Here is a 21,770-nt window from a genome sequence, read left to right on the forward strand (position 1 = left end):
TTCATTCTGCTGACATTGAATGCTGCAGTACGGACTCTCAGCATTGTAAGGATATCTCCGTTCATCCAGGGTTTTTGGTTGGGGTATGTCCGGATAGTTATTGCGGGTACAACATCAATACATTTCCTAATGAAGCCTGTGACTGACAATGTATATTCCTCGATGTTGATGGATGAGTTATGGGTGGATGAATCTTTAAACATATTCCAATCAGAATTCTCAAAACAGTCCTGCAGCATTGAGTCTGCCTCACGGTGGTGGAAAATGACATAATTAGTCATGCTATCCCATGTTTAACTGCTTAAAGAATAGTCTCTTGTTATATGCTAGTGTTTTTTTTTCTAATCTGATACAAACTAGTCTTTGCGTGACTTAGTCATAAGACTGGGCGTATAGCTAAGATCTGTTTAGGTGTGACCGCAGCATGTGAGGACATCCTGTGGGTTTACTATCTGCAGGACGTCAGCTGTATGAACCTTGCAGGAAGGAGGAGCACATTATAGTGTGAACTGTGACATAACGCAGTTATACGGTTGAACCCTCGTGCTATCTTAATCTGCACAGACACAACCAAATCGCCTTTTACACTACGTTCCTCCCCTGTTTCCCACACTATCTGAAATAATCTGCCACGTAGACAAAGGAGGTTGTACTTTTTCCCAATAAAAACTATGTTCGTTGGGCCTTAACTATGCTTCTCGGGCTGTCTGTCTGTCTGTCTGCTTAAGCCTTGTAGTTGGTGACTTGGTCGGTGACTTGGTCGGTGATCATCTGATAAAGTATTTTGTTAAGATCTATAATAGACTGGATTCACATAAAAAAGTTATTTCATTTCTTACACATCCAAGCAGGACTCAAGATATTTTTCAACCTAATGTAGTGATTGTCATGAATTTTGGGTTGACAATTAAAACTATAGTTGGTGCATTTTACTGTCAAAATAGGACTCTAGAATTTCCAGATTTTTTTTGGTTTTGTTTTGTTCAATAGATATTAATTAATTACATCTTTATATGCACTAACTAATATCATAGGTCAATTAATTTGGGGTTCAACACCTGAGGAAGTGGAAACTCAAAACACATTAACTAGCTATACTACCCATGTATTCATCCAACAGTTATGCAATGTCCTAAAAAAACACTGCAGCTGAAGACTACTACCCATGAAATCTATGGCCGGCGCGCTGCGCGATATCTTCGTAGTAAAATAGTTGCTATTGAGCTGAATATTGGAGAAATAAAAAGCATACCAACTGAAAGCTGAGACCCTCCTCTCCCATCGACAGGGACAAAGCTTTCAAAGTTGCATTTCTCCCGCAATTGCATTGCGGAAATGTTATACAATCAGAACTACTTTCTCTCAGGGGCATGTGGGGAGAAGAGGGTGGCTTGCTCATTACAACGCCATGGCAGACACTTTCATTACAGGATAACAAACGTTTTAGCCGCCCCCCCCCCCCCAAAAAATGTTTTTTTTTTGTTGATGTTTTGAGTGAGGTAACAATGTACACTGAACAAAAATATAAATGAAACATGCAACAATTTCTAAGATTTTACTGAGTTACAGTTCATATAAGAAAATCTGTCAATTGAAATAAATTCATATGGCCCTAATCTATGGATTTCACATACAGATAGGCATCTGGAATACAGATATGCATCGGTTGGTCACAGATACCTAAAAAAAAAAAAAATGTAGAGGCATGGATCAGAAAACCAGTCAGTATAATAATGCAACTGACCAATTAACCAAAACTTTAGTTCACTATAAACACAAAAACTATAAACGCAACATACAACAATTTAAAAGATTTTACTGAGTTACAGTTAATATACAGAAATCAGTCAATTTAAATAAATAAATTAGGCCCTAATCTATGGATTTCACATGACTGGGAATACAGATATACATCTGTTGGTCACTGATACCTTAAATAAAAAGGTAGGGGACGTGGATCAGAAAACCAGTCAGTATCTGGTGTGACCACCGTTTGCCTCATGCAGCGTGACACATCTCCTTCACATAGAGTTGATCAGGCTGTTGGCTGTGGCCTGTGGAATGTTGTTCCACTCATCTCCAATGGCTGTGAGAAGTTGCAGGATATTGGAACTGGAACATGCTGTTGTACACGTAGATCCAGAGCATCCCAAACATGCTCAATGGGTGACACGTCTGGAGAGTATGAGGGCCATGGAAGAACTGGGACATTTTCAGCTTCCAGGAATTGTGTACAGATCATTGCGACATGGGGCTGTTCATTATCACTGAAACATGTTCAAATTCCAAATTCAAATTCAAACAAATTCCCACTGATAAAATCCAATTGTGTTCGTTGTCCGTAGTTTATGCCTGCCCAATACCATAACCCCACCTCCACCATGGGACACTCTGTTCATAACATTGACATCAGCAAACTGCAAGTTCACACAACGCCATACACGCTCTGTCTGCCATCTGCCCGGTACAGTTGAAACCAGGATTCATCCATGAAGAGCACACTTCTCCAACGTGCCGGTAGCCATCGAAGGTGAGCATTTGCCCACTGAAGTCGGTTACGACGTTTAACTGTGCAAGTCAAGTCAAGACCCTGGTGAGGACGACGAGCACGCAAATGAGCTTCCCTCAGACGGTTTCTGACAGTTTGTGCAGATATTCTTTGGTTGTGCAAACCCACACGCTTTCATCAGCTGTCCGGGTGGCTGGTCTCAGATGATCTCGCAGGTGAAGAAGCCGGATGTGGAGGGCCTTAGCTGGCGTGGGTACCCGTGGGCTGCGGTTGTGAGGTCTGTTGGACATATACCAAATTCTCAAAAACAGCGTTGGAGGCGGCTGCTGCTGGACATTCCATGCCAATTACACGCTCCCTCAACTTGAGACTTCTGTGACATTGTGTTGTGTGACAAAACTGCCCATTTTAGAATGGTCTTTTGTCCCCAGCACAAGGTGCACCTGTGTAATGATCATGCTGTTTAATCAGCTTCTTGATATGCCACACCTGTCAGGTGGATGGATTATCTTGGCAAAGGAGAAATGCTCACTAACAGGGATGTAAACAAATTTGTGGACTCAATTTGAGAGCAATGAACTTGCGTATAGAACATTTCTGGGATCTTTTATTTCAGCTCATGAAACATGTGACCAACATTTTACATGTTGCGTTTATATTTTGGTTCAGTGTAGAATGTGCCCTTTCTGGGGGGGGGGTATTGATCCATGATCTTGGCTGTCTGATGGCATAGTCAGAGCATGGCGCTTTGCTGATGAATATGGCTTGACTTTGAATATGATAGCGCAGCCTATCAGAAAGCCGGGCTGGCCGCTGCCCAGTGAAAAGCTCATTATAGATTAGTATAAAAGAGAAATTGCACAAAAATGTTTTTTTTTTTTTTTACTTCTCACCTTTTGCATAGTTATATATATATATATATGTGAAAAGTGTCAATTCCAACTAGCTCACCCAACAACAAAAGAAATTGTCCAGCCCGTCTGGCATTTGCCAGAACTGAAAATCCACCTATGCAAAAAGCTTCCCCCACTCTCTTTTGAGGTAGAATTTAGGGGAAAAAGTTCCCAAATCCTATTAACCTCGACGCATACGACCAAATATGGGATTAATAAAAGTAGCAGAACAGAACATCTAAATATGATGCAACAAACATGTCTGAACAGCCTCGTTGTCTGAAAATAAAATAAGAAAAGTCTCCAGAACATGTCATCGTCTAATGTATTTATATTAAGCCCTTCTTACATCACCTGATGTCACAAAGTGCTGTACAGAAACCCAGCCTAAAACCCCAAACAGCAAGCAATGCAGGTGTAGAAGCACGGTGGCTAGGAAAAACTCCCTAGAAAGGCCAGAACCTAGGAAGAAACCTAGAGAGGAACCAGGCTATGAGGGGTGTCAGTCACCTTTTATTGTAAAAGATAAAACAAGAACAGTTGTCGGTTCGATTCCCACAGCGAACCAGAACTAAAAAAATGATATACACTTGGTACTGTAAGTCACTCAGGATAAGTGTCTGTTAAAATGACTAAAATGTCAAATCAAAATTCCTACATATTATTATTGCTTCATTTTTAACAGCATATACTCCCACACACTCATACAAAAAACACACACGTGCTCATACTCACAAATACTTTGCTGTCCCATGTAGAGATATTGAACACAGGACACTTACAGTCTTGTCATACTGCTTATTACATACGGCACATTCTGAAAGTATTCAGACCCCTTGACTTTTTTCACATTTTGTTACGTTACAACCTTATTCCAAAATTGATTAAATAAAATGTCCCCCTCAATCTACACACAATACCCCATAATTACAAAGCAAAAACAGGTTAAGAAATTTTAGCAAACGTATAAAAAAATTTAAAAAAAATGAAATATCTTATTTACATAAATATTCAGACGCTTTGCTATGAGACTCAACATTGATCTCCGGTGCATCCTGTTTCCCTTGATCATCCTTGAGCTGTTTCTACAACTTGATTGGAGTCCACCTGTGGTGAATTCAATTGATTGGACATGATTTGGAAAGGCACACACCTGTCTATACAAAGGTCCCACAGTTAACAGTGTATGTCAGAACAAAAACCAAGCCATGAGGTCAAAGGAATCTCAGAGACAGGATTATGTCGAGGCACAGATCTGGGGAAGGGTACCAAAGAGGACAACAACTCTAAGCACACAGCCAAGACAATGCAGGAGTGGCCATCTCTGGAGACCTGAAAATAGCTGTGCAGCAACACTCCCCATCCAACCTGACAGATCTTGAGAGGATCTGCAGAGAAGAATGGGAGAAATTCCTCAAATACAGGTGTGCCAAGCTTGTAGCGTCACACCTGAGGAGACTCAAAGCTGTAAATCGCTGTCAAAGGCGCTTCAACAAAGTACTGAGTAAAGGGTCTGTGCAAACATGTCTAAAAACCTGGTTTATGCTTTGTCATTATGGGGTATTGTGATGTCATTATGGGGTATTGTGATGTCATTATGGGGTATTGTGATGTCATTATGGGGTATTGTGATGTCATTATGGGGTATTGTGTGTAGATTGACGAGGAACAAAAACAACTTAATCCATTTTAGAATAAGGCTGCAACGTAAAATTTTTTGGGGAAAAAGTCAGAGTCTGAATACTTTCTGAATGCTCTGTATATGACCCAATACCAACACAGTAACACTGAATGTGCCATTTCTCAACAAAAAAAGCGCTAGAATCTACTTGGACTGTACGTTTGGACTGATTCTATTTTGCGATTCTATTTTGTTTGATCATTTGACATTCTACTGCAGCTAGGAACACGCATTCTACTGCAGCTAGGAACACGCATTCTACTGCAGCTAGGAACACGCATTCTACTGCAGCTAGGAACACGCATTCTACTGCAGTTAGGAACACGCATTCTACTGCAGCTAGGAACACGCATTCTACTGCAGCTAGGAACACGCATTCTACTGCAGCTAGGAGCTAGGAACACGCATTCTACTGCAGCTAGGAACACGCATTCTACTGCAGCTAGGAACACGCATTCTACTGCAGCTAGGAACACGCATTCTACTGCAGCTAGGAACACGCATTCTACTGCAGTTAGGAACTAGGAACACACATTCTACTGCAGCTAGGAACACGCATTCTACTGCAGTTAGGAACTAGGAACACACATTCTACTGCAGCTAGGAACACGCATTCTACTGCAGTTAGGAACTAGGAACACACATTCTACTGCAGCTAGGAACTAGGAACACATTCTACTGCAGCTAGGAACACGCATTCTACTGCAGTTAGGAACTAGGAACACGCATTCTACTGCAGTTAGGAACTAGGAACACGCATTCTACTGCAGCTAGGAACTAGGAACACGCATTCTACTGCAGCTAGGAACTAGGAACACACATTCTACTGCAGCTAGGAACACGCATTCTACTGCAGTTAGGAACTAGGAACACACATTCTACTGCAGCTAGGAACACGCATTCTACTGCAGCTAGGAACACGCATTCTACTGCAGTTAGGAACCACACATTCTACTGCAGCTAGGAACACGCATTCTACTGCAGTTAGGAACTAGGAACACGCATTCTACTGCAGTTAGGAGCTAGGAACATGCATTCTACTGCACAGGCTATAACTAACATCTACTAAAATTTGTATGCGACCAATCAAATTTGATTAATGGTAAAAAATAAAAAAATATATGGGTTGCGTTTCTGGGTCCTGGTCAAAAGTTAAGTGTGCAAAGGATTCACTGCCACTACCTCACTCTCCAACCAAGGTGCATGAATTGGGGAGCAAACTGAAGCAGAGAACTGAAGCAGAGAACTGGAGCAGAGAAAACTGGAGCAGAGAACTGGAGCAGAGAGCAGAGAACTGGAGCAGAGAACTGAAGCAGAGAGCAGAGAACTGGAGCAGAGAACTGGAGCAGAGAACTGAAGCAGAGAACTGAAGCAGAGAGCAGAGAACTGAAGCAGAGAACTGAAGCAGAGAACTGAAGCAGAGAGCTGGAGCAGAGAACTGGAGCAGAGAACTGGAGCAGAGAACTGGAGCAGAGAACTGGAGCAGAGAACTGAAGCAGAGAGCAGAGAACTGGAGCAGAGAACTGAAGCAGAGAACTGAAGCAGAGAACTGAAGCAGAGAGCAGAGAACTGGAGCAGAGAACTGAAGCAGAGAGCAGAGAACTGAAGCAGAGAGCAGAGAACTGGAGCAGAGAACTGGAGCAGAGAACTGGAGCAGAGAACTGGAGCAGAGAACTGGAGCAGAGAACTGGAGCAGAGAACTGGAGCAGAGAACTGGAGCAGAGAACTGAAGCAGAGAACTGAAGCAACTCAGGGTTATTTACATGTTGGTTGTATTTTTAACAAGCTTCTTTTATTTCATATTATTGAGCTCCAAAGAGTTGCTCGATCTCGTCAACTTGACAAGTCAAAGGAAATGACTGCAAAACTGCTTTTAAATGTGCAGGGAGGAAGGCAATTGGGACAAAGTATTTTATTCCAGTAATAAACAAGACTCAATAAGAAAGGGGTTACATTCGAGTAGAAACAGGAAATTGAAATTCACAAAATTAAAAACTTGAGGTTAGCTGTTCTGGCTGTCAATCAAGCTGCTGGGTAAAGAGAAGTACCTCAGCAGCCAATGACGAACCAACAGACCAACAGTCAGCAGGAATAAAACACCAGGATGACGTCTGAAATGGCACCCTATTCCCTGTATAGTGCACTACTTTAGGGTGCCATTTCAGACGCACCCAGATCCTGTTCAGTAGAGGGGGGGGGAGGGGAAAAAAAGAAAAAATGTTTTATAACAGTGAAAAAGGGTAGGTACTACCTGAACTTGTACAATAAGTGTGTGTTTTCCTGTTTCCAAACGTTTTGTTATGGAATACCTGAACATGACCCAGGGAGTTACTTCAAGACTATAGAGCTCGTAATGACAGTTGGATGATCCTCGATACTCCCAGCCTTAAAACGGTCAAAATACGTACATAAAACCTTCATATCTAAACCGTGATTGGCCTACATGAGACTGTAGAAGAAAAAAAAGACGAACACGTTCCAGACAGTTTTTTTTACATTGCAGTGGTTGAATACTTATCCAGGTGTTGTGAGATCTGGTAGAGGGACGGCAACAAATGAGATTCTTATCATTCAACCCCCAGGGTCTGCACAAAATCAAGTAACCCTTTTTCTCCCGCAATGTGTCTGACAATGCAAACAGCGATAAAACAACAAGAACAGAGAATTTGAAAATGTTGATACTGAAGAAAAAAAAACATAAGTGGGGAAGACACCGGGCTAACAATATAACAGATTAATGACTGAGAGAAAAAGAAAGCAAGAAATTTGAGAACAGTTTACACTTTTCAATTGATATTTAACAGAATTGGTGGCTTACTAGCGCCACCTGGTGGATGGATGCTGTAAATGCAGCGTAAGGAAATTAACCCTTTAGTAATCTGTACCACGTTTTAGGCACGGAGACAGTCAGACCACTCCCCTGCAGCCTTACCTGTGTGACAGCATCCTAAACAGCACACTATAACCTATATAGTGCACTGCTTTAGATCATATCAACAGTACTGCACAACATAGCAAATAAGGTGCCATTTCAGCACCACTTGTGTCTTCTACCCCATAAAAAAGCCTTTAAAAAGGTTTAAACACAGACTTATGAACTAAAATCATTAGGAAGACAGCTGTCAGTGTGGCCGTCTTTTTCAACACAGCTGTAGGTAGTTCAGTTAATGATGTTTCGGCTCAATCAGGTTGGGGGGGGGGGGTCAAGCGACAGGATGAAGAGGGGTGATGATGACGAACGATGACTAGGTTCTCAGTCGCTGTCGAACCTGATGGAGTTGACGGACTGGGAGATGGCTCCTCCACGGTAGCTACCCCTCTTCTTCTTGGTCTTTTCGTGACGGAAGGACTTTCCCTTGGTGAAGCGAAGCACGTCATTGGCCCTCTGGCCCCAGTCTCCATTTGCTCCGCGCTGAGGTGAGCGGAGAGAGAGACAGACAGTCAAAACACATCTAGCATCATAATGACATGATCACATCCCTGGATCAACACAATACAGACACATTTATATTGCAGCTCTTTTACTAAAGATGACAGTCCCTCTAAGTATCCTATGTAAAATTATATCATTTAAAATACTAATTCTCTAACTATCAGTAAGGCTGAGTGGACGGGCTGAGTGGACGGGCTGAGTGGACGGGCTGAGTGGACGGGCTGAGTGGACGGGCTGAGTGGACGGGGGAAATGCTAATTCTCTAACTATCAGTAAGGCTGAGTGGGAAGGCTGAGTGGGCGGGGGAAATGCTAATTCTCTAACAGTAAGGCTGAGTGGGAAGGCTGAGTGGGGGGGAAATGCTAATTTCAACGTTGTAAGGCTGAGTGGGGGAATGCTAATTCTCTAAAGTATGAGTGAAGGCTGGGAAATGCTAATTCTCTAACAGTAAGGCTGAGTGGGAAGGCTGAGTGGGCGGGGGGAAATGCTAATTCTCTAACAGTAAGGCTGAGTGGGCGGGGAGCCAAATATTCATAAGCATGCTTTGACTGACAGGTTGACTGACTGACTCCCAGAACTGTCTCTCTGATGGGTCATCCTCGCATAAGATCAAGCAACACACATATACTTTCTAGAACAACCCTGAAACCAGGACATTTACGTTTCAACCATTCAGTGATTCTCTGTATTAATAAACAACTTCAGAGCAGCTCCATCTAGCCCAAGGACCATTGTTCAAACAACCAAGGTGGCGACGGCTAAATAAAACTAACCACTAGGGTGTCCCGACTGGTGCAGTGGTCTAAGACACTGTGTCACTAGAGGTCCTGGGTTCTAGTCCAGGCTCTCTCACCCGGCCACAACCGGGAGACGCATGGGGCAGCGCTCTAGCGACTCCTGTGGCGGGCCGGGCGCAGTGCACGCTGACACTGTCGCCAGGTGTACGGTGTTTCCTCTGACACATTTGTGCGGATGGCTTCCCGGGTTAAGTGAGGCATTGTGTCAAGAAGCAGTGCGGCTCGGTTGGGTCGTGTTTCGGAGGACGCACGGCTCTCGACCTTCGCCTCTCCAGAGTCCGTACGGGAGTTACAGCGATGGGACAAGACTGTAACTACCAATTGGATATCACGAAATTGGGGAGAAAAAGCAAACACTTTTTTAAAAAATTTTTTTAACTAACCGCTTCTCATCTTGTATTATATTGAGATTCCTCCGGTACAGGTGTGGTTCTGATCCACATACCTGACCGTACAGAACGTAAACAGAAACAGATGGTTAACTTTCTAGGTTCCACCACTTGGGAGAGCTGTAATGGGTGTTCAGATGAGGGGCTTTAGCACACAGAGTAGCAATGTGTGTTCTATTACAACGTTTTGTAAAAGAAAATAACCTTAAATTGCAACTGAATCAAGCGAGTGCTGGCCCTTCATTTCATGTAAACATGGCAGAGCGACAGAGGAGTGTAGATAAACTCACCTTGGCATCGAAGGAGTTGTCTGCCAGACGGTTGTCCACCTCAATTTCCTCCTCTACTATTCTACGGAAAGGTACATTGATCTTTAGAGGAGGGACACATAGACGGTGAGACATAGACGGTCACAGAGAGAATGAGGGGTTTAGTTCAGTCCGCATCTGACAACGCTCCACAGCCGTTAGTACCACAATGCACCTCTGTTCTGTATACAGCCCAAAGCCTTTATTCACAAACACATGTATGTATATATTCCATTGATTCTGGATCTGTAGCGCTGCAATGGTAGTCTGGCATGAATAGATGTTGTTGGAGATAGCACATACATACATACATACATACATGTATATGTGTGTGTGTATATATATATGTATATTTGTGTGTGTTTGGTGTTGTGTGTGTGTGTGTGTGTGTGTGTATGTATATATATATATATATATATATATATATATATATATATATATATATATGTATATGTGTGTGTGTGTGTGTGTGTGTGTGTGTGTATATATATATATATGATGTATATATTCCATTGATTCTGGATCTGTAGCGCTGCAATGGTAGTCTGGCATGAATAGATGTTGTTGGAGATAGCACATACATATATAATATATGTATGTGTGTGTGTATATATATATATATATATATATATATATATATATATATATACTACATAGTATATATACATACATACATACATACATACATATGTTTGATATGTATATATTTTTATATGTATATATTTTATATGTATATATGTTTATATATGTTATATATATGTGTGTATATACACATATATACACACATACACACATACACATATATGTGTGTGTATATATGTGTGTATATACACATATATACACACATACACACATACACACACACACATATATATAGCACTACAGATCCAGACTCAGTGTTAGAGCACATTTCTGAATACTGAGACTACGCCATCATAACAAATACATTGAACCAAAAACCCAGCAGCCAAACAATCCAAGCTCTGAACCCAGTCAGTCTGACGGGGTCTCACCTTCTTAGAGACTTTGGGGAAAGTCTGTGGTGCTGCTACTACTTTCTTGTTTTTAGGCGTCGTCACTTCCTCCTCCTCCTCACTCTCAGAAGACGAGTCTTCTCCAGCCCTCTTCCTCTTGTCGTTTACTGTGCCTGTGGAGGGAGAGAACAGGGGACAGCAGGGGACATTGAAAAACTGTGCTTGTAAATAATCTACCTTGGTTTCTAAAATAATTCATACCTCAGTGAGGACGACATGAGAAGGAATTCTGAAATATTTACTGATAACTAGAAAGCCCAAGCAGGCATCAACAACCCAGACAAGACACTAGTGAGCGCTACTGCGACACAAATTGGTACATTTTACCCCTCTTGGTAAATGACTACAAAATATATTTCCCTTGACCTTGTAACTGACACTCAAAACATTAGACAACTATACTAAAAACTCACAAGACATTGATAGTAGGGCTGGGAATTGCCAGGGACTTCACATTACGATATCAATATACTTAGGTGCTGATACAATATGTATTGGGATTCTCACGATTCTACAGTTGAAGTCGGAAGTTTACATACACCTTAACCAAATACATTTAAACTCAGTTTTTCACAATTCCTGACATTTAATCCTAGTAACAATTCCCTGTCTTAGGTCAGTTAGGATCACCACTTTATTTTAAGAATGTGAAATGTCAGGATAATAGCAGAGAGAAAGATTTATTTCAGCTTTTATTTCTTTCATCACATTCCCAGTGGGTCAGAAGTTTACATGCACTCAATTAGTATTTGGTAGCATTGCCTTTAAATTGTTTAACTTGGGTCAAACGTTTCAGGTAGCCTTCCACAAGCTTCCCACAATAAGTTGGGTGAATTTTGGCCCATTCCTCCTGACAGAGCTGGTGTAACTGAGTCAGGTTTGTAGGCCTCCTTGCTCGCACATATTTTTTTCAGTTCTGCCCACAAATTCAGGGTCATTGTCCATTTGGAAGACCCATTTGCGACCAAGCTTTAACTTCCATTTTCCATTTTAGTCATTTAGCAGACGCTCTTATCCAGAGCGACTTACAGTAGTGAATGCATACATTTCATACAATTATTATTATTTTTTCCCCCCCCCCGTACTGGTCCCCCGTGGGAATCAAACCCACAACCCTGGCGTTGCAAACACCATGCTCTACCAACTGAGCCACACGGGACTTCCTGACTGATGTCTTGAGATGTTGCTTCAATATATCCACAATTTTAATTCCTCATGATGCCATCTATTTTGGTAAGTGCACCAGTCCCTCCTGCAGCAAAGCACCCCCACAACATGATGCTGCCACCCCCGTGCTTCACAGTTGGGATGGTGTTCTTCGGCTTACAAGCCTCCCCCTTTTTCCTCCTAACATAATGATGGTCATTATGGCCAAACAGTTCTATTTTTGTTTCATCAGACCAGAGGACATTGTCAGACCAGAGGATATTTGTCCCCATGTGCAGTTGCAAACCGTAGTCTGGCTTTTTTATGGCAGTTTTGGAGCAGTGGCTTCTTCCTTGCTGAGCGGCCTTTCAGGTTTTGTCGATATAGGACTCGTTTTACTGTGGATATAGATACTTTTGTACCTGTTTCCTCCAGCATCTTCACAAGGTCCTTTGCTGTTGTTCTGGGATTGATTTGCACTTTTCACACCAAAGTACCTTCATCTCTAGGAGACAGAACACGTCTCCTTCCTGAGCGGTATGATGGCTGTGTGGTCCCATGGTGTTTATACTTGCGTACTATTGTTTGTACAGATGAAAATCGTACCTTCAGGCATTTGGAAATTTATTTCTGAGGTCTTGGCTGATTTTAATTTTCCCATGATGTCAAGCAAAGAGGCACTGAGTTTGAAGGTAGGCCTTGAAATACATCCATCCTCCAATTGACTCAAATGATGTCAATTAGCCTATCAGAAGCTTCTAAAGCCATGACATCCTTTTCTGGAATTTTCCAAGCTGTTTAAAGGCACAGTCAACTTAATGTATGTAAACTTCTGACCCACTGGAATTGTGACACAGTGAAATATAAGTGAAATAATCTGTCTGTAAACAGTTGTTGGAAAAACTACTTGTGTCAGGCACAAAGTAGACGTCCTAACCGACTTGCCAAAACTATAGTTTGTTAACAAGAAATTTGTGGAGTGGTTGAAAATCGAGTTTTAATTAATGACTCCAACATAAGTGCATGTAAACCACCGACTTCAACTGTATATGTATTGGGATTCTCACAATTCTATATGTACTGGGATTTGATACTGTGATTTTATTGTGTTTGTTTGTGTTTATTGTGTCACTATACATCTTCTGCAGAGGGACAAGAGAATTAGAAAACAAAGTTTAGTCATAGAAATAAGTGTTGAATCAAATTGTCTCGCCATTTAAAAAGATGAACAAGCTATGAAGGGGAAATAAACATGAGTTTTGCTGCAGGTACAGCTAACTAGGGCAACAACAATATTGCGATGTCAAAACGATACATCAAAAATAATATCCCAATTATGTAACTATCGATTCCCCCCCCCATCACTAATTGATAAGTTATATTCTTTAAGTAAATATCATGAATTGAAATGACCATTGACCAGATTCCCAGGTTCCAGACTGTACCTTCTAGAGGAATTCAAAGCTCACCGTTAGTGTTGGGAGTGGTGACTGCTGCCGGTGCTTTCCCCGACTCTTCCTCAGAGCTACTGTCCTGGGACGATGAAGACTGGGCAGCCTTAGCCGGTGTTGTTGCCTTGGCAGCAGGGGTGGAGGCTTTAGGTGTAGCTGGCTTCCCATTGGTCAGAGCAGGCGTCGTCTTGGTTTCAGTATCCGAGTCAGAACTGTCTGAGGAGTCCGAGGAGGATTCTGCTGCCTTCTTAGTCGAGGCTGGGGTTGCTGCCTTCTTAGTCGAGGCTGGGGTTGCTGCCTTCTTAGTCGAGGCTGGGGTTGCTGCCTTCTTAGTCGAGGCTGGGGTTGCTGCTGCAAGGTTCAAGGTTCAATTGATGATATGTATACAAATGCAATGAAATGCTTACTAACAATCAACATCAAAATATAAACTAGATATGATACACAATAAATAGGCCTACACAGTACATATATCAAAATACACGTAGGACTAGGTCACAGTGAAGAGGCACCATGAGAAAGTCTGCCTTCTGAAAGCATCAGCGAGCTTCCGTTTGGCCAGCGTCTAGTTGGCATAATCGCTTAAAAGACCTTCGCTTGTCCATATTGATACGCCGTAGCCAGAATACACTTCCTCAAAGTAGTCAGAAGTAATAAGAACCAAGAAATCTATCATTAATTTTGACGTTTTTGAAAAAGGAGTAGTCTTTCGATGAATGACAAACAGTTAAATGAAGAATTCCCTACTGTTGACCAATCAACGACGAAGGGGCGTAGACTAGAGATCTTCACGGAGCCACCTGTACCCAAAACCCAATCCGGGACTCGAGCAGTTCCGGATCCAGAAATCAAAATAATATATCACAAGTCTAAGTCGGATCTGATATGATTATCACGGGTAATGTCAATATGTAATTTCAACTAACTTGTCCAGAAAGACTCGAATGCGACTGCTGCAGTAGAGAGAAATTATATACTTTATACTGCTGCTCTTTTCACGAGTAGCACGTGTAGCTTGTTGTAGTTGGCCAATCATAAGGTAATCAAATCAGCAATAGGCTAGTCATAGAGCCTTAAAAGCCTCTGTGTGGCAAAAGTTATGCTACACAGCACGACCCCTGCTAGATCGTCACCTCTCTCTACCTCCTCTCCCTCATGGTTTATCAGCTCCGATTAATAAAGTAGCTTCAAAATGTACTTTTCTGCTTCCCTCACCTCGGATCGGACTGGGTCCGACCACGTCTATACAGAACGGATCTAGCTATCCTCGGGTCTGTTCGGGAACAGGTCTCTATATAATAATAAAAAATGTATTCATGCATATCAGGTACGGGTGGGGAAAGCCCCAGGTCCACGTTGGAACGGGTCCAACTTTTTGGACCCGTGAAGGACTCTAGCGTAGACTTTGGCTACCCACTTTCAGCTTGCCTTGATGTCGGGAAGAAGAAGAAAAAAAACTTGCCGAAGACCAAAACTTCACAAAATGTCATAATATACGAACAAACTGTTTCGAATGGGAAGTATGCTGACTCCTTTACCCTCTTCCTCATCACTAGAGCTGTCGTCACTGCTGCTGGACTCTGCTGCTTTGGCTGAGGCAGGAGTCTTGGCTGAAGCAGGAGTCTTGGCTGAGGCAGGAGTCTTGGCTGAGGCAGGAGTCTTGGCTGAAGCAGGAGTCTTGGCTGAAGCAGGAGTCTTGGCTGAAGCAGGAGTCTTGGCTGCGGCTGTAGGTTTGGTGATCTTTTTGGCTGCAGCGACCTCGTCCTCTGAGTCCGAGCTGTCGGAATCGGAGCTGCTCTCGGCTACGGCCTTGGTTGGGGCTAGTTTGTTCACCACGGGGGTGGCTGGTTTGGAGGCTGGTTTAGTAACAGGGGCCAGGGAAGCCTTCTTAGCTGGAGCCTCATCTTCAGATGAAGAGTCGGAGTCCGAGCTGCTTTCTGCAGCAGCTGGTTTAACAACTTGGGTGGCTGGTTTGGAGGCTGGGGTGGCTGGTTTAGTAACAGGGGCCGCGTTAGCCTTCTTAGCTGGAGCCTCATCTTCAGATGAAGAGTCGGAGTCCGAGCTGCTTTCTGCAGCAGCCTTGGCTGGGGACTTGGGGGCAGTTGCAGGCTTCTTGGTAGCTGCAGCAGCCTTGGGTGGGGCCTTGGGGGCTGCTGCAGGGACCTTGGGGGCTGCTGCAGGCTTCTTGGTAGCTGCAGCAGGTTTGGGTGGGGCCTCGTCCTCAGAGCTGCTGTCAGAGTCTACAGGACCGACAGAGGGGAACATGTCAGATTCAGTTAGTCGGTGGGTATGTCTGATATTACAATCCCAGACAAGTTAGTAATATAAAGCTTCCATTCACTATGTTTCTCTAAATGTGGATGACAAAAGAACAACGAAGAACAGCCAACAAAACCGTGGTTAAAGAAATAAATATTTTACATAGAAGATAAGTGACAACTTCCAGCTTAGTTTGGATTGCATCCACTATTTGAATGAAAAAATTTCACAGTACCATCTAAAAACAACAGGTGCAGGGTGAGAATAGAAGCAACATGGATTCAGACCTGACAGTTCTCGTTTTTGTGACGTCTATCTAGCCAACTACTAGCCCTGCGCAGGACCACAGAGAAAAGCCCTGCGCAGGACCACAGAGAAAAGCCCTGCGCAGGACCACAGAGAAAAGCCCTGCGCAGGACCACAGAGAAAAGCCCTGCGCAGGACCACAGAGAAAAGCCCTGCGCAGGACCACAGAGAGAGGTCCAAAAGGTGAGAATGATTAGCAACATACTGCATTGTTTTAACGTTTTTTGTAACATAAACCCTGTTGATATTGAAACAAGGCAAGCATGTTCTTCCGCAGGCTGAGTTCCAGATCTTTCTGTGTTGTCTTGCCAACTCATTGGCGTGACAATGACACAGGAGTTAGCAAGATGGTACAAACAAATCTGGGACTCGGTCTTCTCTAGTAATCAGTTCTAATAATGACTCTGTCCTATTTAGTCTATTTTACCTGAGCTTGACGAGTCGGCTTTCTTAGCAGGGGCAGTCTTGGCAGGAGTGGCCTTGGCAGGAGTGGCCTTGGCAACAGGCTTCTTAGCTTCTTTCTCATCTTCTGAGCTTGAGTCCGAGGAAGAATCTTCTGCCGGGGTAGCCTTAGCCGGGGCAGCCTTAGCCGGGGCAGCCTTAGCCGGGGCAGCCTTAGCCGGGGCAGCCTTAGCCGGGGCAGCCTTAGCCGGGGCAGCCTTAGCCGGGGCTGCCGCTGCCTTTTTTGCTTCGTCTTCATCTTCAGAGCTAGAGTCTAAGAGAGGAACAAGAGATGAAATGAGACTGATGTTCACTTCAACTTTAAAATAAAACCCCAATGTTACGCAAACTCAGGGATGTAATAGTCCAAACAGAACAGTTTTGCAACTAGAACGAAAATTTATATTGGACAAATTCAACTAGGTTCCTCCCGTTTCTTTCCTTTTGCTTCCATTTAAGAAACGTTTGGCCAAAATTTTTAAAATATATATATTTTTTTACGGTGTAATGAATACGACCCCAGGTATAACAAACTTGACGATTGTGTCTAGTTATTCAGAACCAGATGTGGGAAAACTGGCTGACGATTTAGAAGTGGCTGTGTTTACCGTTGCTCTAGAACAGTTTCCCAACCCCTGTAACCCCAACAGTAGACCTGGACTTGCACACCTGACTCAACTAATAATCATCAAGCCCTCAATGAGTTGCATCAGGTGCGTTTGTCCGGGACTACAACAAATGCGTGCTCTCGGGGGGTACTGGAGGGCGGCTCTCGGGGGGGGTACTGGAGGGCGGCTCTCGGGGGGGGTACTGGAGGCGGCTCTCGGGGGGTACTGGAGGGCGGCTCTCGGGGGGTACTGGAGGGCGGCTCTCGGGGGGGGGTACTGGAGGGCGGCTCTCGGGGGGTACTGGGCCAGTTGCATGAAACATCTTAAGTCTATTTTCCCCTCATCTTTAAGTCAGTTGAACAAAACATTTTAAGGCGAATTTCCCCCATTACAATTAAGTGAAAAAGTTAAGGGTGCCAATGAGGTACCTTAAGTGCTTCATTCAGTATGGATGTAATCAGCATTTGTGGAGGTGAATGTTGCATTCCTCTGGCCTGGTTTCAAAAGGAAAACATCCACCAGCTAGCTAGCAAGCTAGCTAAACAATGGCTACAGACCTAGCTAGCTACTCTGTCCGTTAGCTTGACGTGCTAGAAAGTAATACAGACAAGTTGGTAACTATAGTAAACATGTTTTATTATCTTCTGAATCAATTTGTTTCTCCTGGTCTTCAAATGTAGAATTAAGTTGTCTCTGATGAGAGATGTTCAGTCAGTGAATCAGGTCGGCACGAATGAATGCGACTTGTTTTTAGTCTTTGCTGTAATAAAGACTTTAAAAAATAAATAATTTAACGTTAGACACTTTCTGGTACGCTTTAGAATTTATTTCTGTGTCGTTTACATTGTTTCATACGGTCAGAAAATTATATTGTAATCTATACAGCACCTGTTAGGAACATAATATGCATGCTCCTTACTTTATTTCCCACACAAACATTCCCTTTACCTCCTGAGCAACCTGTAAATATTCCCTCGTTTCAAGTTAATTTGTCACGTCCTCTGCATCTATTTTGCTGTCACGTGTTATTTTTTTTATTTTTATAATGTGATTGTGATATGCTATAGGTCAGGCCCTACTGTGCCCTATTCGGACTGGATTTGTTTTGTCGGGTAATGTAATTATGCTCACGAGCACAAAATACCACATCGGTAATTTTAGTCATGGCAGTCATTTTTTTTTTTTACATGGCACGACAGTAACAATTCCAGTCAGAATAACCTAAATGTTTTTTTCCCCCCCTCAGATAATACTAGTCCCCGTGCGAATCGACATCCCTGTGTTTTGAGAGAAATGTCTGACTTTGACAGGTGTTTGGTTTTCTTGCGAAAAACCGCACTGAGTCGATAAACTGAACAAAGATAAATTGAACATGAGATGTATATGAAGGACCTACATTACCAACTAGGTTTGGCCTCGGCCCAAATTTTCCCTGACCTAATAGTTGGTGGGCCAGAACATAATTAGCATATAATATTAGCACAATTAATAGGTCTGCACTACAAATTGTTTAACACATACGATTAGTACATAAATTCAGTGACAATAACAGCATTTCTATCTGATTACGCGCATAAAAATCAACATGTCTCTTCAAATTTTGTCTTTTTCTCTGTGCGTTGATTGGTGGGGGGGGGGGGAAACTGGTCTTCGTAGGCTACACTTTTTCAACGTCAACATTCGTTCAGAACGTTTAGAAACAGAAAATTGTCGCTCTCAAAAAAAATTACCAAAGAAAATCTAAGTGTCAGCGAAGAAGAGAGATGTACCATCTTTTCCCAAGCCACTGTCTTATTTGCAAGGAAAATGTCGCCGTTTACAAATAATTCCATCTCAAGACGTCATTATAAATCTAACCATGGAACTTTCAAAATGGCCTTCCAGCCCCAGACTGAAGGCTGACGCAGAAACATTGGGGCGTTAACCGCAAGCTATACACACACGCACAGCTTTTTGGGTTGATATTGTCACTTAAAAACGGGTTAAATCTCCAGTCGTGGACATGGTGGAAAAAAAAACCTTGAGGCCTTTACTAAGAAGCTTGAGTTGTTCGATTTGGACTTGTCCTCTGGAAGGCTACTGCCCCCTTCAGCACAATGAAGAAACGACAGGCAGAGGGACCAGGCCGCAGCATTGTCACAGAGGCGATGGATGATTTCAACTTCTCCACCAGATTTGAAGATTACACCATGCCCAAGGATTTCATTGCGTTTGTATGTGATCCTCTCACATTCCGCCCAGGTGTAGAATACTCCTATCTGGCTAAGAAAACGATACCGTCGCTGGATGAGGCCGCAATTCAAACTGAGCTGATTGAATTCCAGACATTGAGACAAATCAGGAATGCGCTCAGGAGTGCTGAATCCCTGTGTGAGTTTTGGGTGACATGCTCAGAGGAATACAGCACAATAAAGAAAACAGAATTTTATGTCCTAACAATGTTTTGGATCGACTTGCAAGTCCTAACTTTCCTCTATGAAGGCAATATAGACTCACGACTGCAACTGGCTTTCACGTAAGTCAGACTGCCTGCGCATCAAAAATCACACCTTTCTCACAAGCTTATGTCTGAGGGTGAAATGAAACTTTCCCCATTGAGTAAGTCACTTAGTGGCCTATACGACTGTAGTTGTTAGTAAATACTAAACATTATTGTGAGCGCTTATCCAGGGATATTTAGGTCTCGAGCTGACAGTATTTCCTCTTTGTTCTGGTTGTTTTAGGAGCGGGCTATCCCAATACACATTGTCTTTTTTTCCCCCTCTTTCTTTAAATTATTGTTATATGTAGGATACTACATTTTTTAGCCAGTTGAAATTGTAAGTAGACCTAATAAAAAAAATAATAAAAATAATAATTTCTATTAGGCCATATATTTCTATTGTGAAAGATGTTGGGAATCTTCATAGCCTACCTCAGCCAGTTCAGTTATGTTATATAGGCCTAGGCTCTGGGAGAAATAAAAAAAAGACTTCAATTCAAGTTGTTTGTAAAGTCAAATGAATATGACCATTATCGTTTTAAATGAATTACCCCATATAGTATAGGTTTTCTCCATCTGTTGCCGTGCAACACTTAGTTAGCGATATTTTCAGCACCAGGCGATGTGGTTGTAGCTTTACGTTAGAGCACCACAGAATGGTCTGCTGCCTGCTTTACAGGTTCACTGTCTTCCTGCATTCTCGCTTTCCTCATGAATGAAATTAAAATAGAACTTTTGCCTTATTTTTTTAAAAAAAAGTAGGGTAACTTCATTTCTTGGGACATTGAATTTGGGAGTTTACATCTCGGGTCAATGATTTAAAAAAAAAAATATATAAAAATTTTAAAAATATATTATTCATAATGAATTTGGAGTGCCAAATAATATTGCAGTTGGGGCACCTTGGCCTACATGTAAACCATCAACTTACACAGTCAATGCTTTTGTTTATATGGTTTTAGTGCATATGAATGGAATGTTTATTTAATACGACTCCTGCTGTTCATAGATTGAAAAGCAGCAGCAGCAGCATACAACTGACCTAAAAGGTTTGGAAATATTAAGTTAACTTCCTCATCCATAGCCTTAAAATGCATCTCAAGCGCAGTTGCACTGTTTACCTCCCATCTGGAGGCTGGGGGCATTTAGGACGTACTGTTGAGCTCCCATCTGGAGACTGGAGGGCATTTAGGACGTACTGTTGAGCTCCCATCTGGAGGCTGGGGGCATTTAGGACGTACTGTTGAGCTCCCATCTGGAGACTGGGGGGCATTTAGGACGTACTGTTGAGCTCCCATCTGGAGGCTGGAGGGCATTTAGGACGTACTGTTGAGCTCCCATCTGGAGACTGGGGGGCATTTAGGACGTACTGTTGAGCTCCCATCTGGAGACTGGGGGGCATTTAGGACGTACTGTTGAGCTCCCATCTGGAGGCATTTAGGACGTGTACTGTTGAGCTCCCATCTGGAGGCGGGGGCATTTAGGATGTACTGTTGAGCTCCCATCTGGAGACTGGGGGCATTTAGGATGTACTGTTGAGCTCCCATCTGGAGGCTGGAGGGCATTTAGGACGTACTGTTGAGCTCCCACAGTCTGGAGGGCATTTAGGACGTACTGTTGAGCTCCCATCTGGAGGTGCATTTAGGACGTACTGTTGAGCTCCCATCTGGAGGCTGGAGGGCATTTAGGACGTACTGTTGAGCTCCCATCTGGAGACTGGAGGGCATTTAGGACGTACTGTTGAGCTCCCATCTGGAGGGCATTTAGGACGTACTGTTGAGCTCCCATCTGGAGGCTGGAGGGCATTTAGGATGTACTGTTGAGCTCCCATCTGAAGACTGGAGGGCATTTAGGATGTACTGTGGATCGCTAAAATATCTTAATGATTATGATCACACTTCCTCAATTCAAATATTATGGCGACACTAAAGGAAATATGGTTTAGAAACTTGGGAACTAAGCTGGAGTGATCAGTGTGGCTCCATAACTTGAACATGTTGAAATATTACATCTTCACGCCAAGAATAAAAACC

General features: G+C 42.9%; 1 protein-coding gene across 7 annotated transcripts in view; it reads right to left on the reverse strand.

Annotated features, from left to right (window-relative positions):
• Positions 1-7,546: 7,546 nt before the first annotated feature.
• LOC106589953 (nucleolar and coiled-body phosphoprotein 1) overlaps positions 7,547-21,770 on the reverse strand; it is a 38,120-nt gene continuing 23,896 nt past the window's right edge. For 3 of the 7 annotated variants that reach the window (XM_045710137.1, XM_014180414.2, XM_014180413.2), the window contains exons 10-15: positions 16,634-16,921; positions 15,180-15,881; positions 13,660-13,992; positions 11,024-11,157; positions 9,993-10,073; positions 7,547-8,495 (exon numbers count right to left, since the gene is read on the reverse strand). In XM_045710137.1, coding sequence (XP_045566093.1) covers positions 8,337-8,495; positions 9,993-10,073; positions 11,024-11,157; positions 13,660-13,992; positions 15,180-15,881; positions 16,634-16,921 — 1,697 coding nt within the window. In that variant the 3' untranslated portion in view covers positions 7,547-8,336. The remainder of the gene's footprint in view (positions 8,496-9,992; positions 10,074-11,023; positions 11,158-13,659; positions 13,993-15,179; positions 15,882-16,633; positions 16,922-21,770) is intronic. The other 4 variants (XM_045710138.1, XM_014180416.2, XM_014180418.2 and 1 more) reach the window with 3 other exon arrangements.

The sequence above is a fragment of the Salmo salar genome, chromosome ssa28 (genome assembly GCF_905237065.1).
Source record: "Salmo salar chromosome ssa28, Ssal_v3.1, whole genome shotgun sequence".
Classification (NCBI taxonomy): domain Eukaryota; kingdom Metazoa; phylum Chordata; class Actinopteri; order Salmoniformes; family Salmonidae; genus Salmo; species Salmo salar.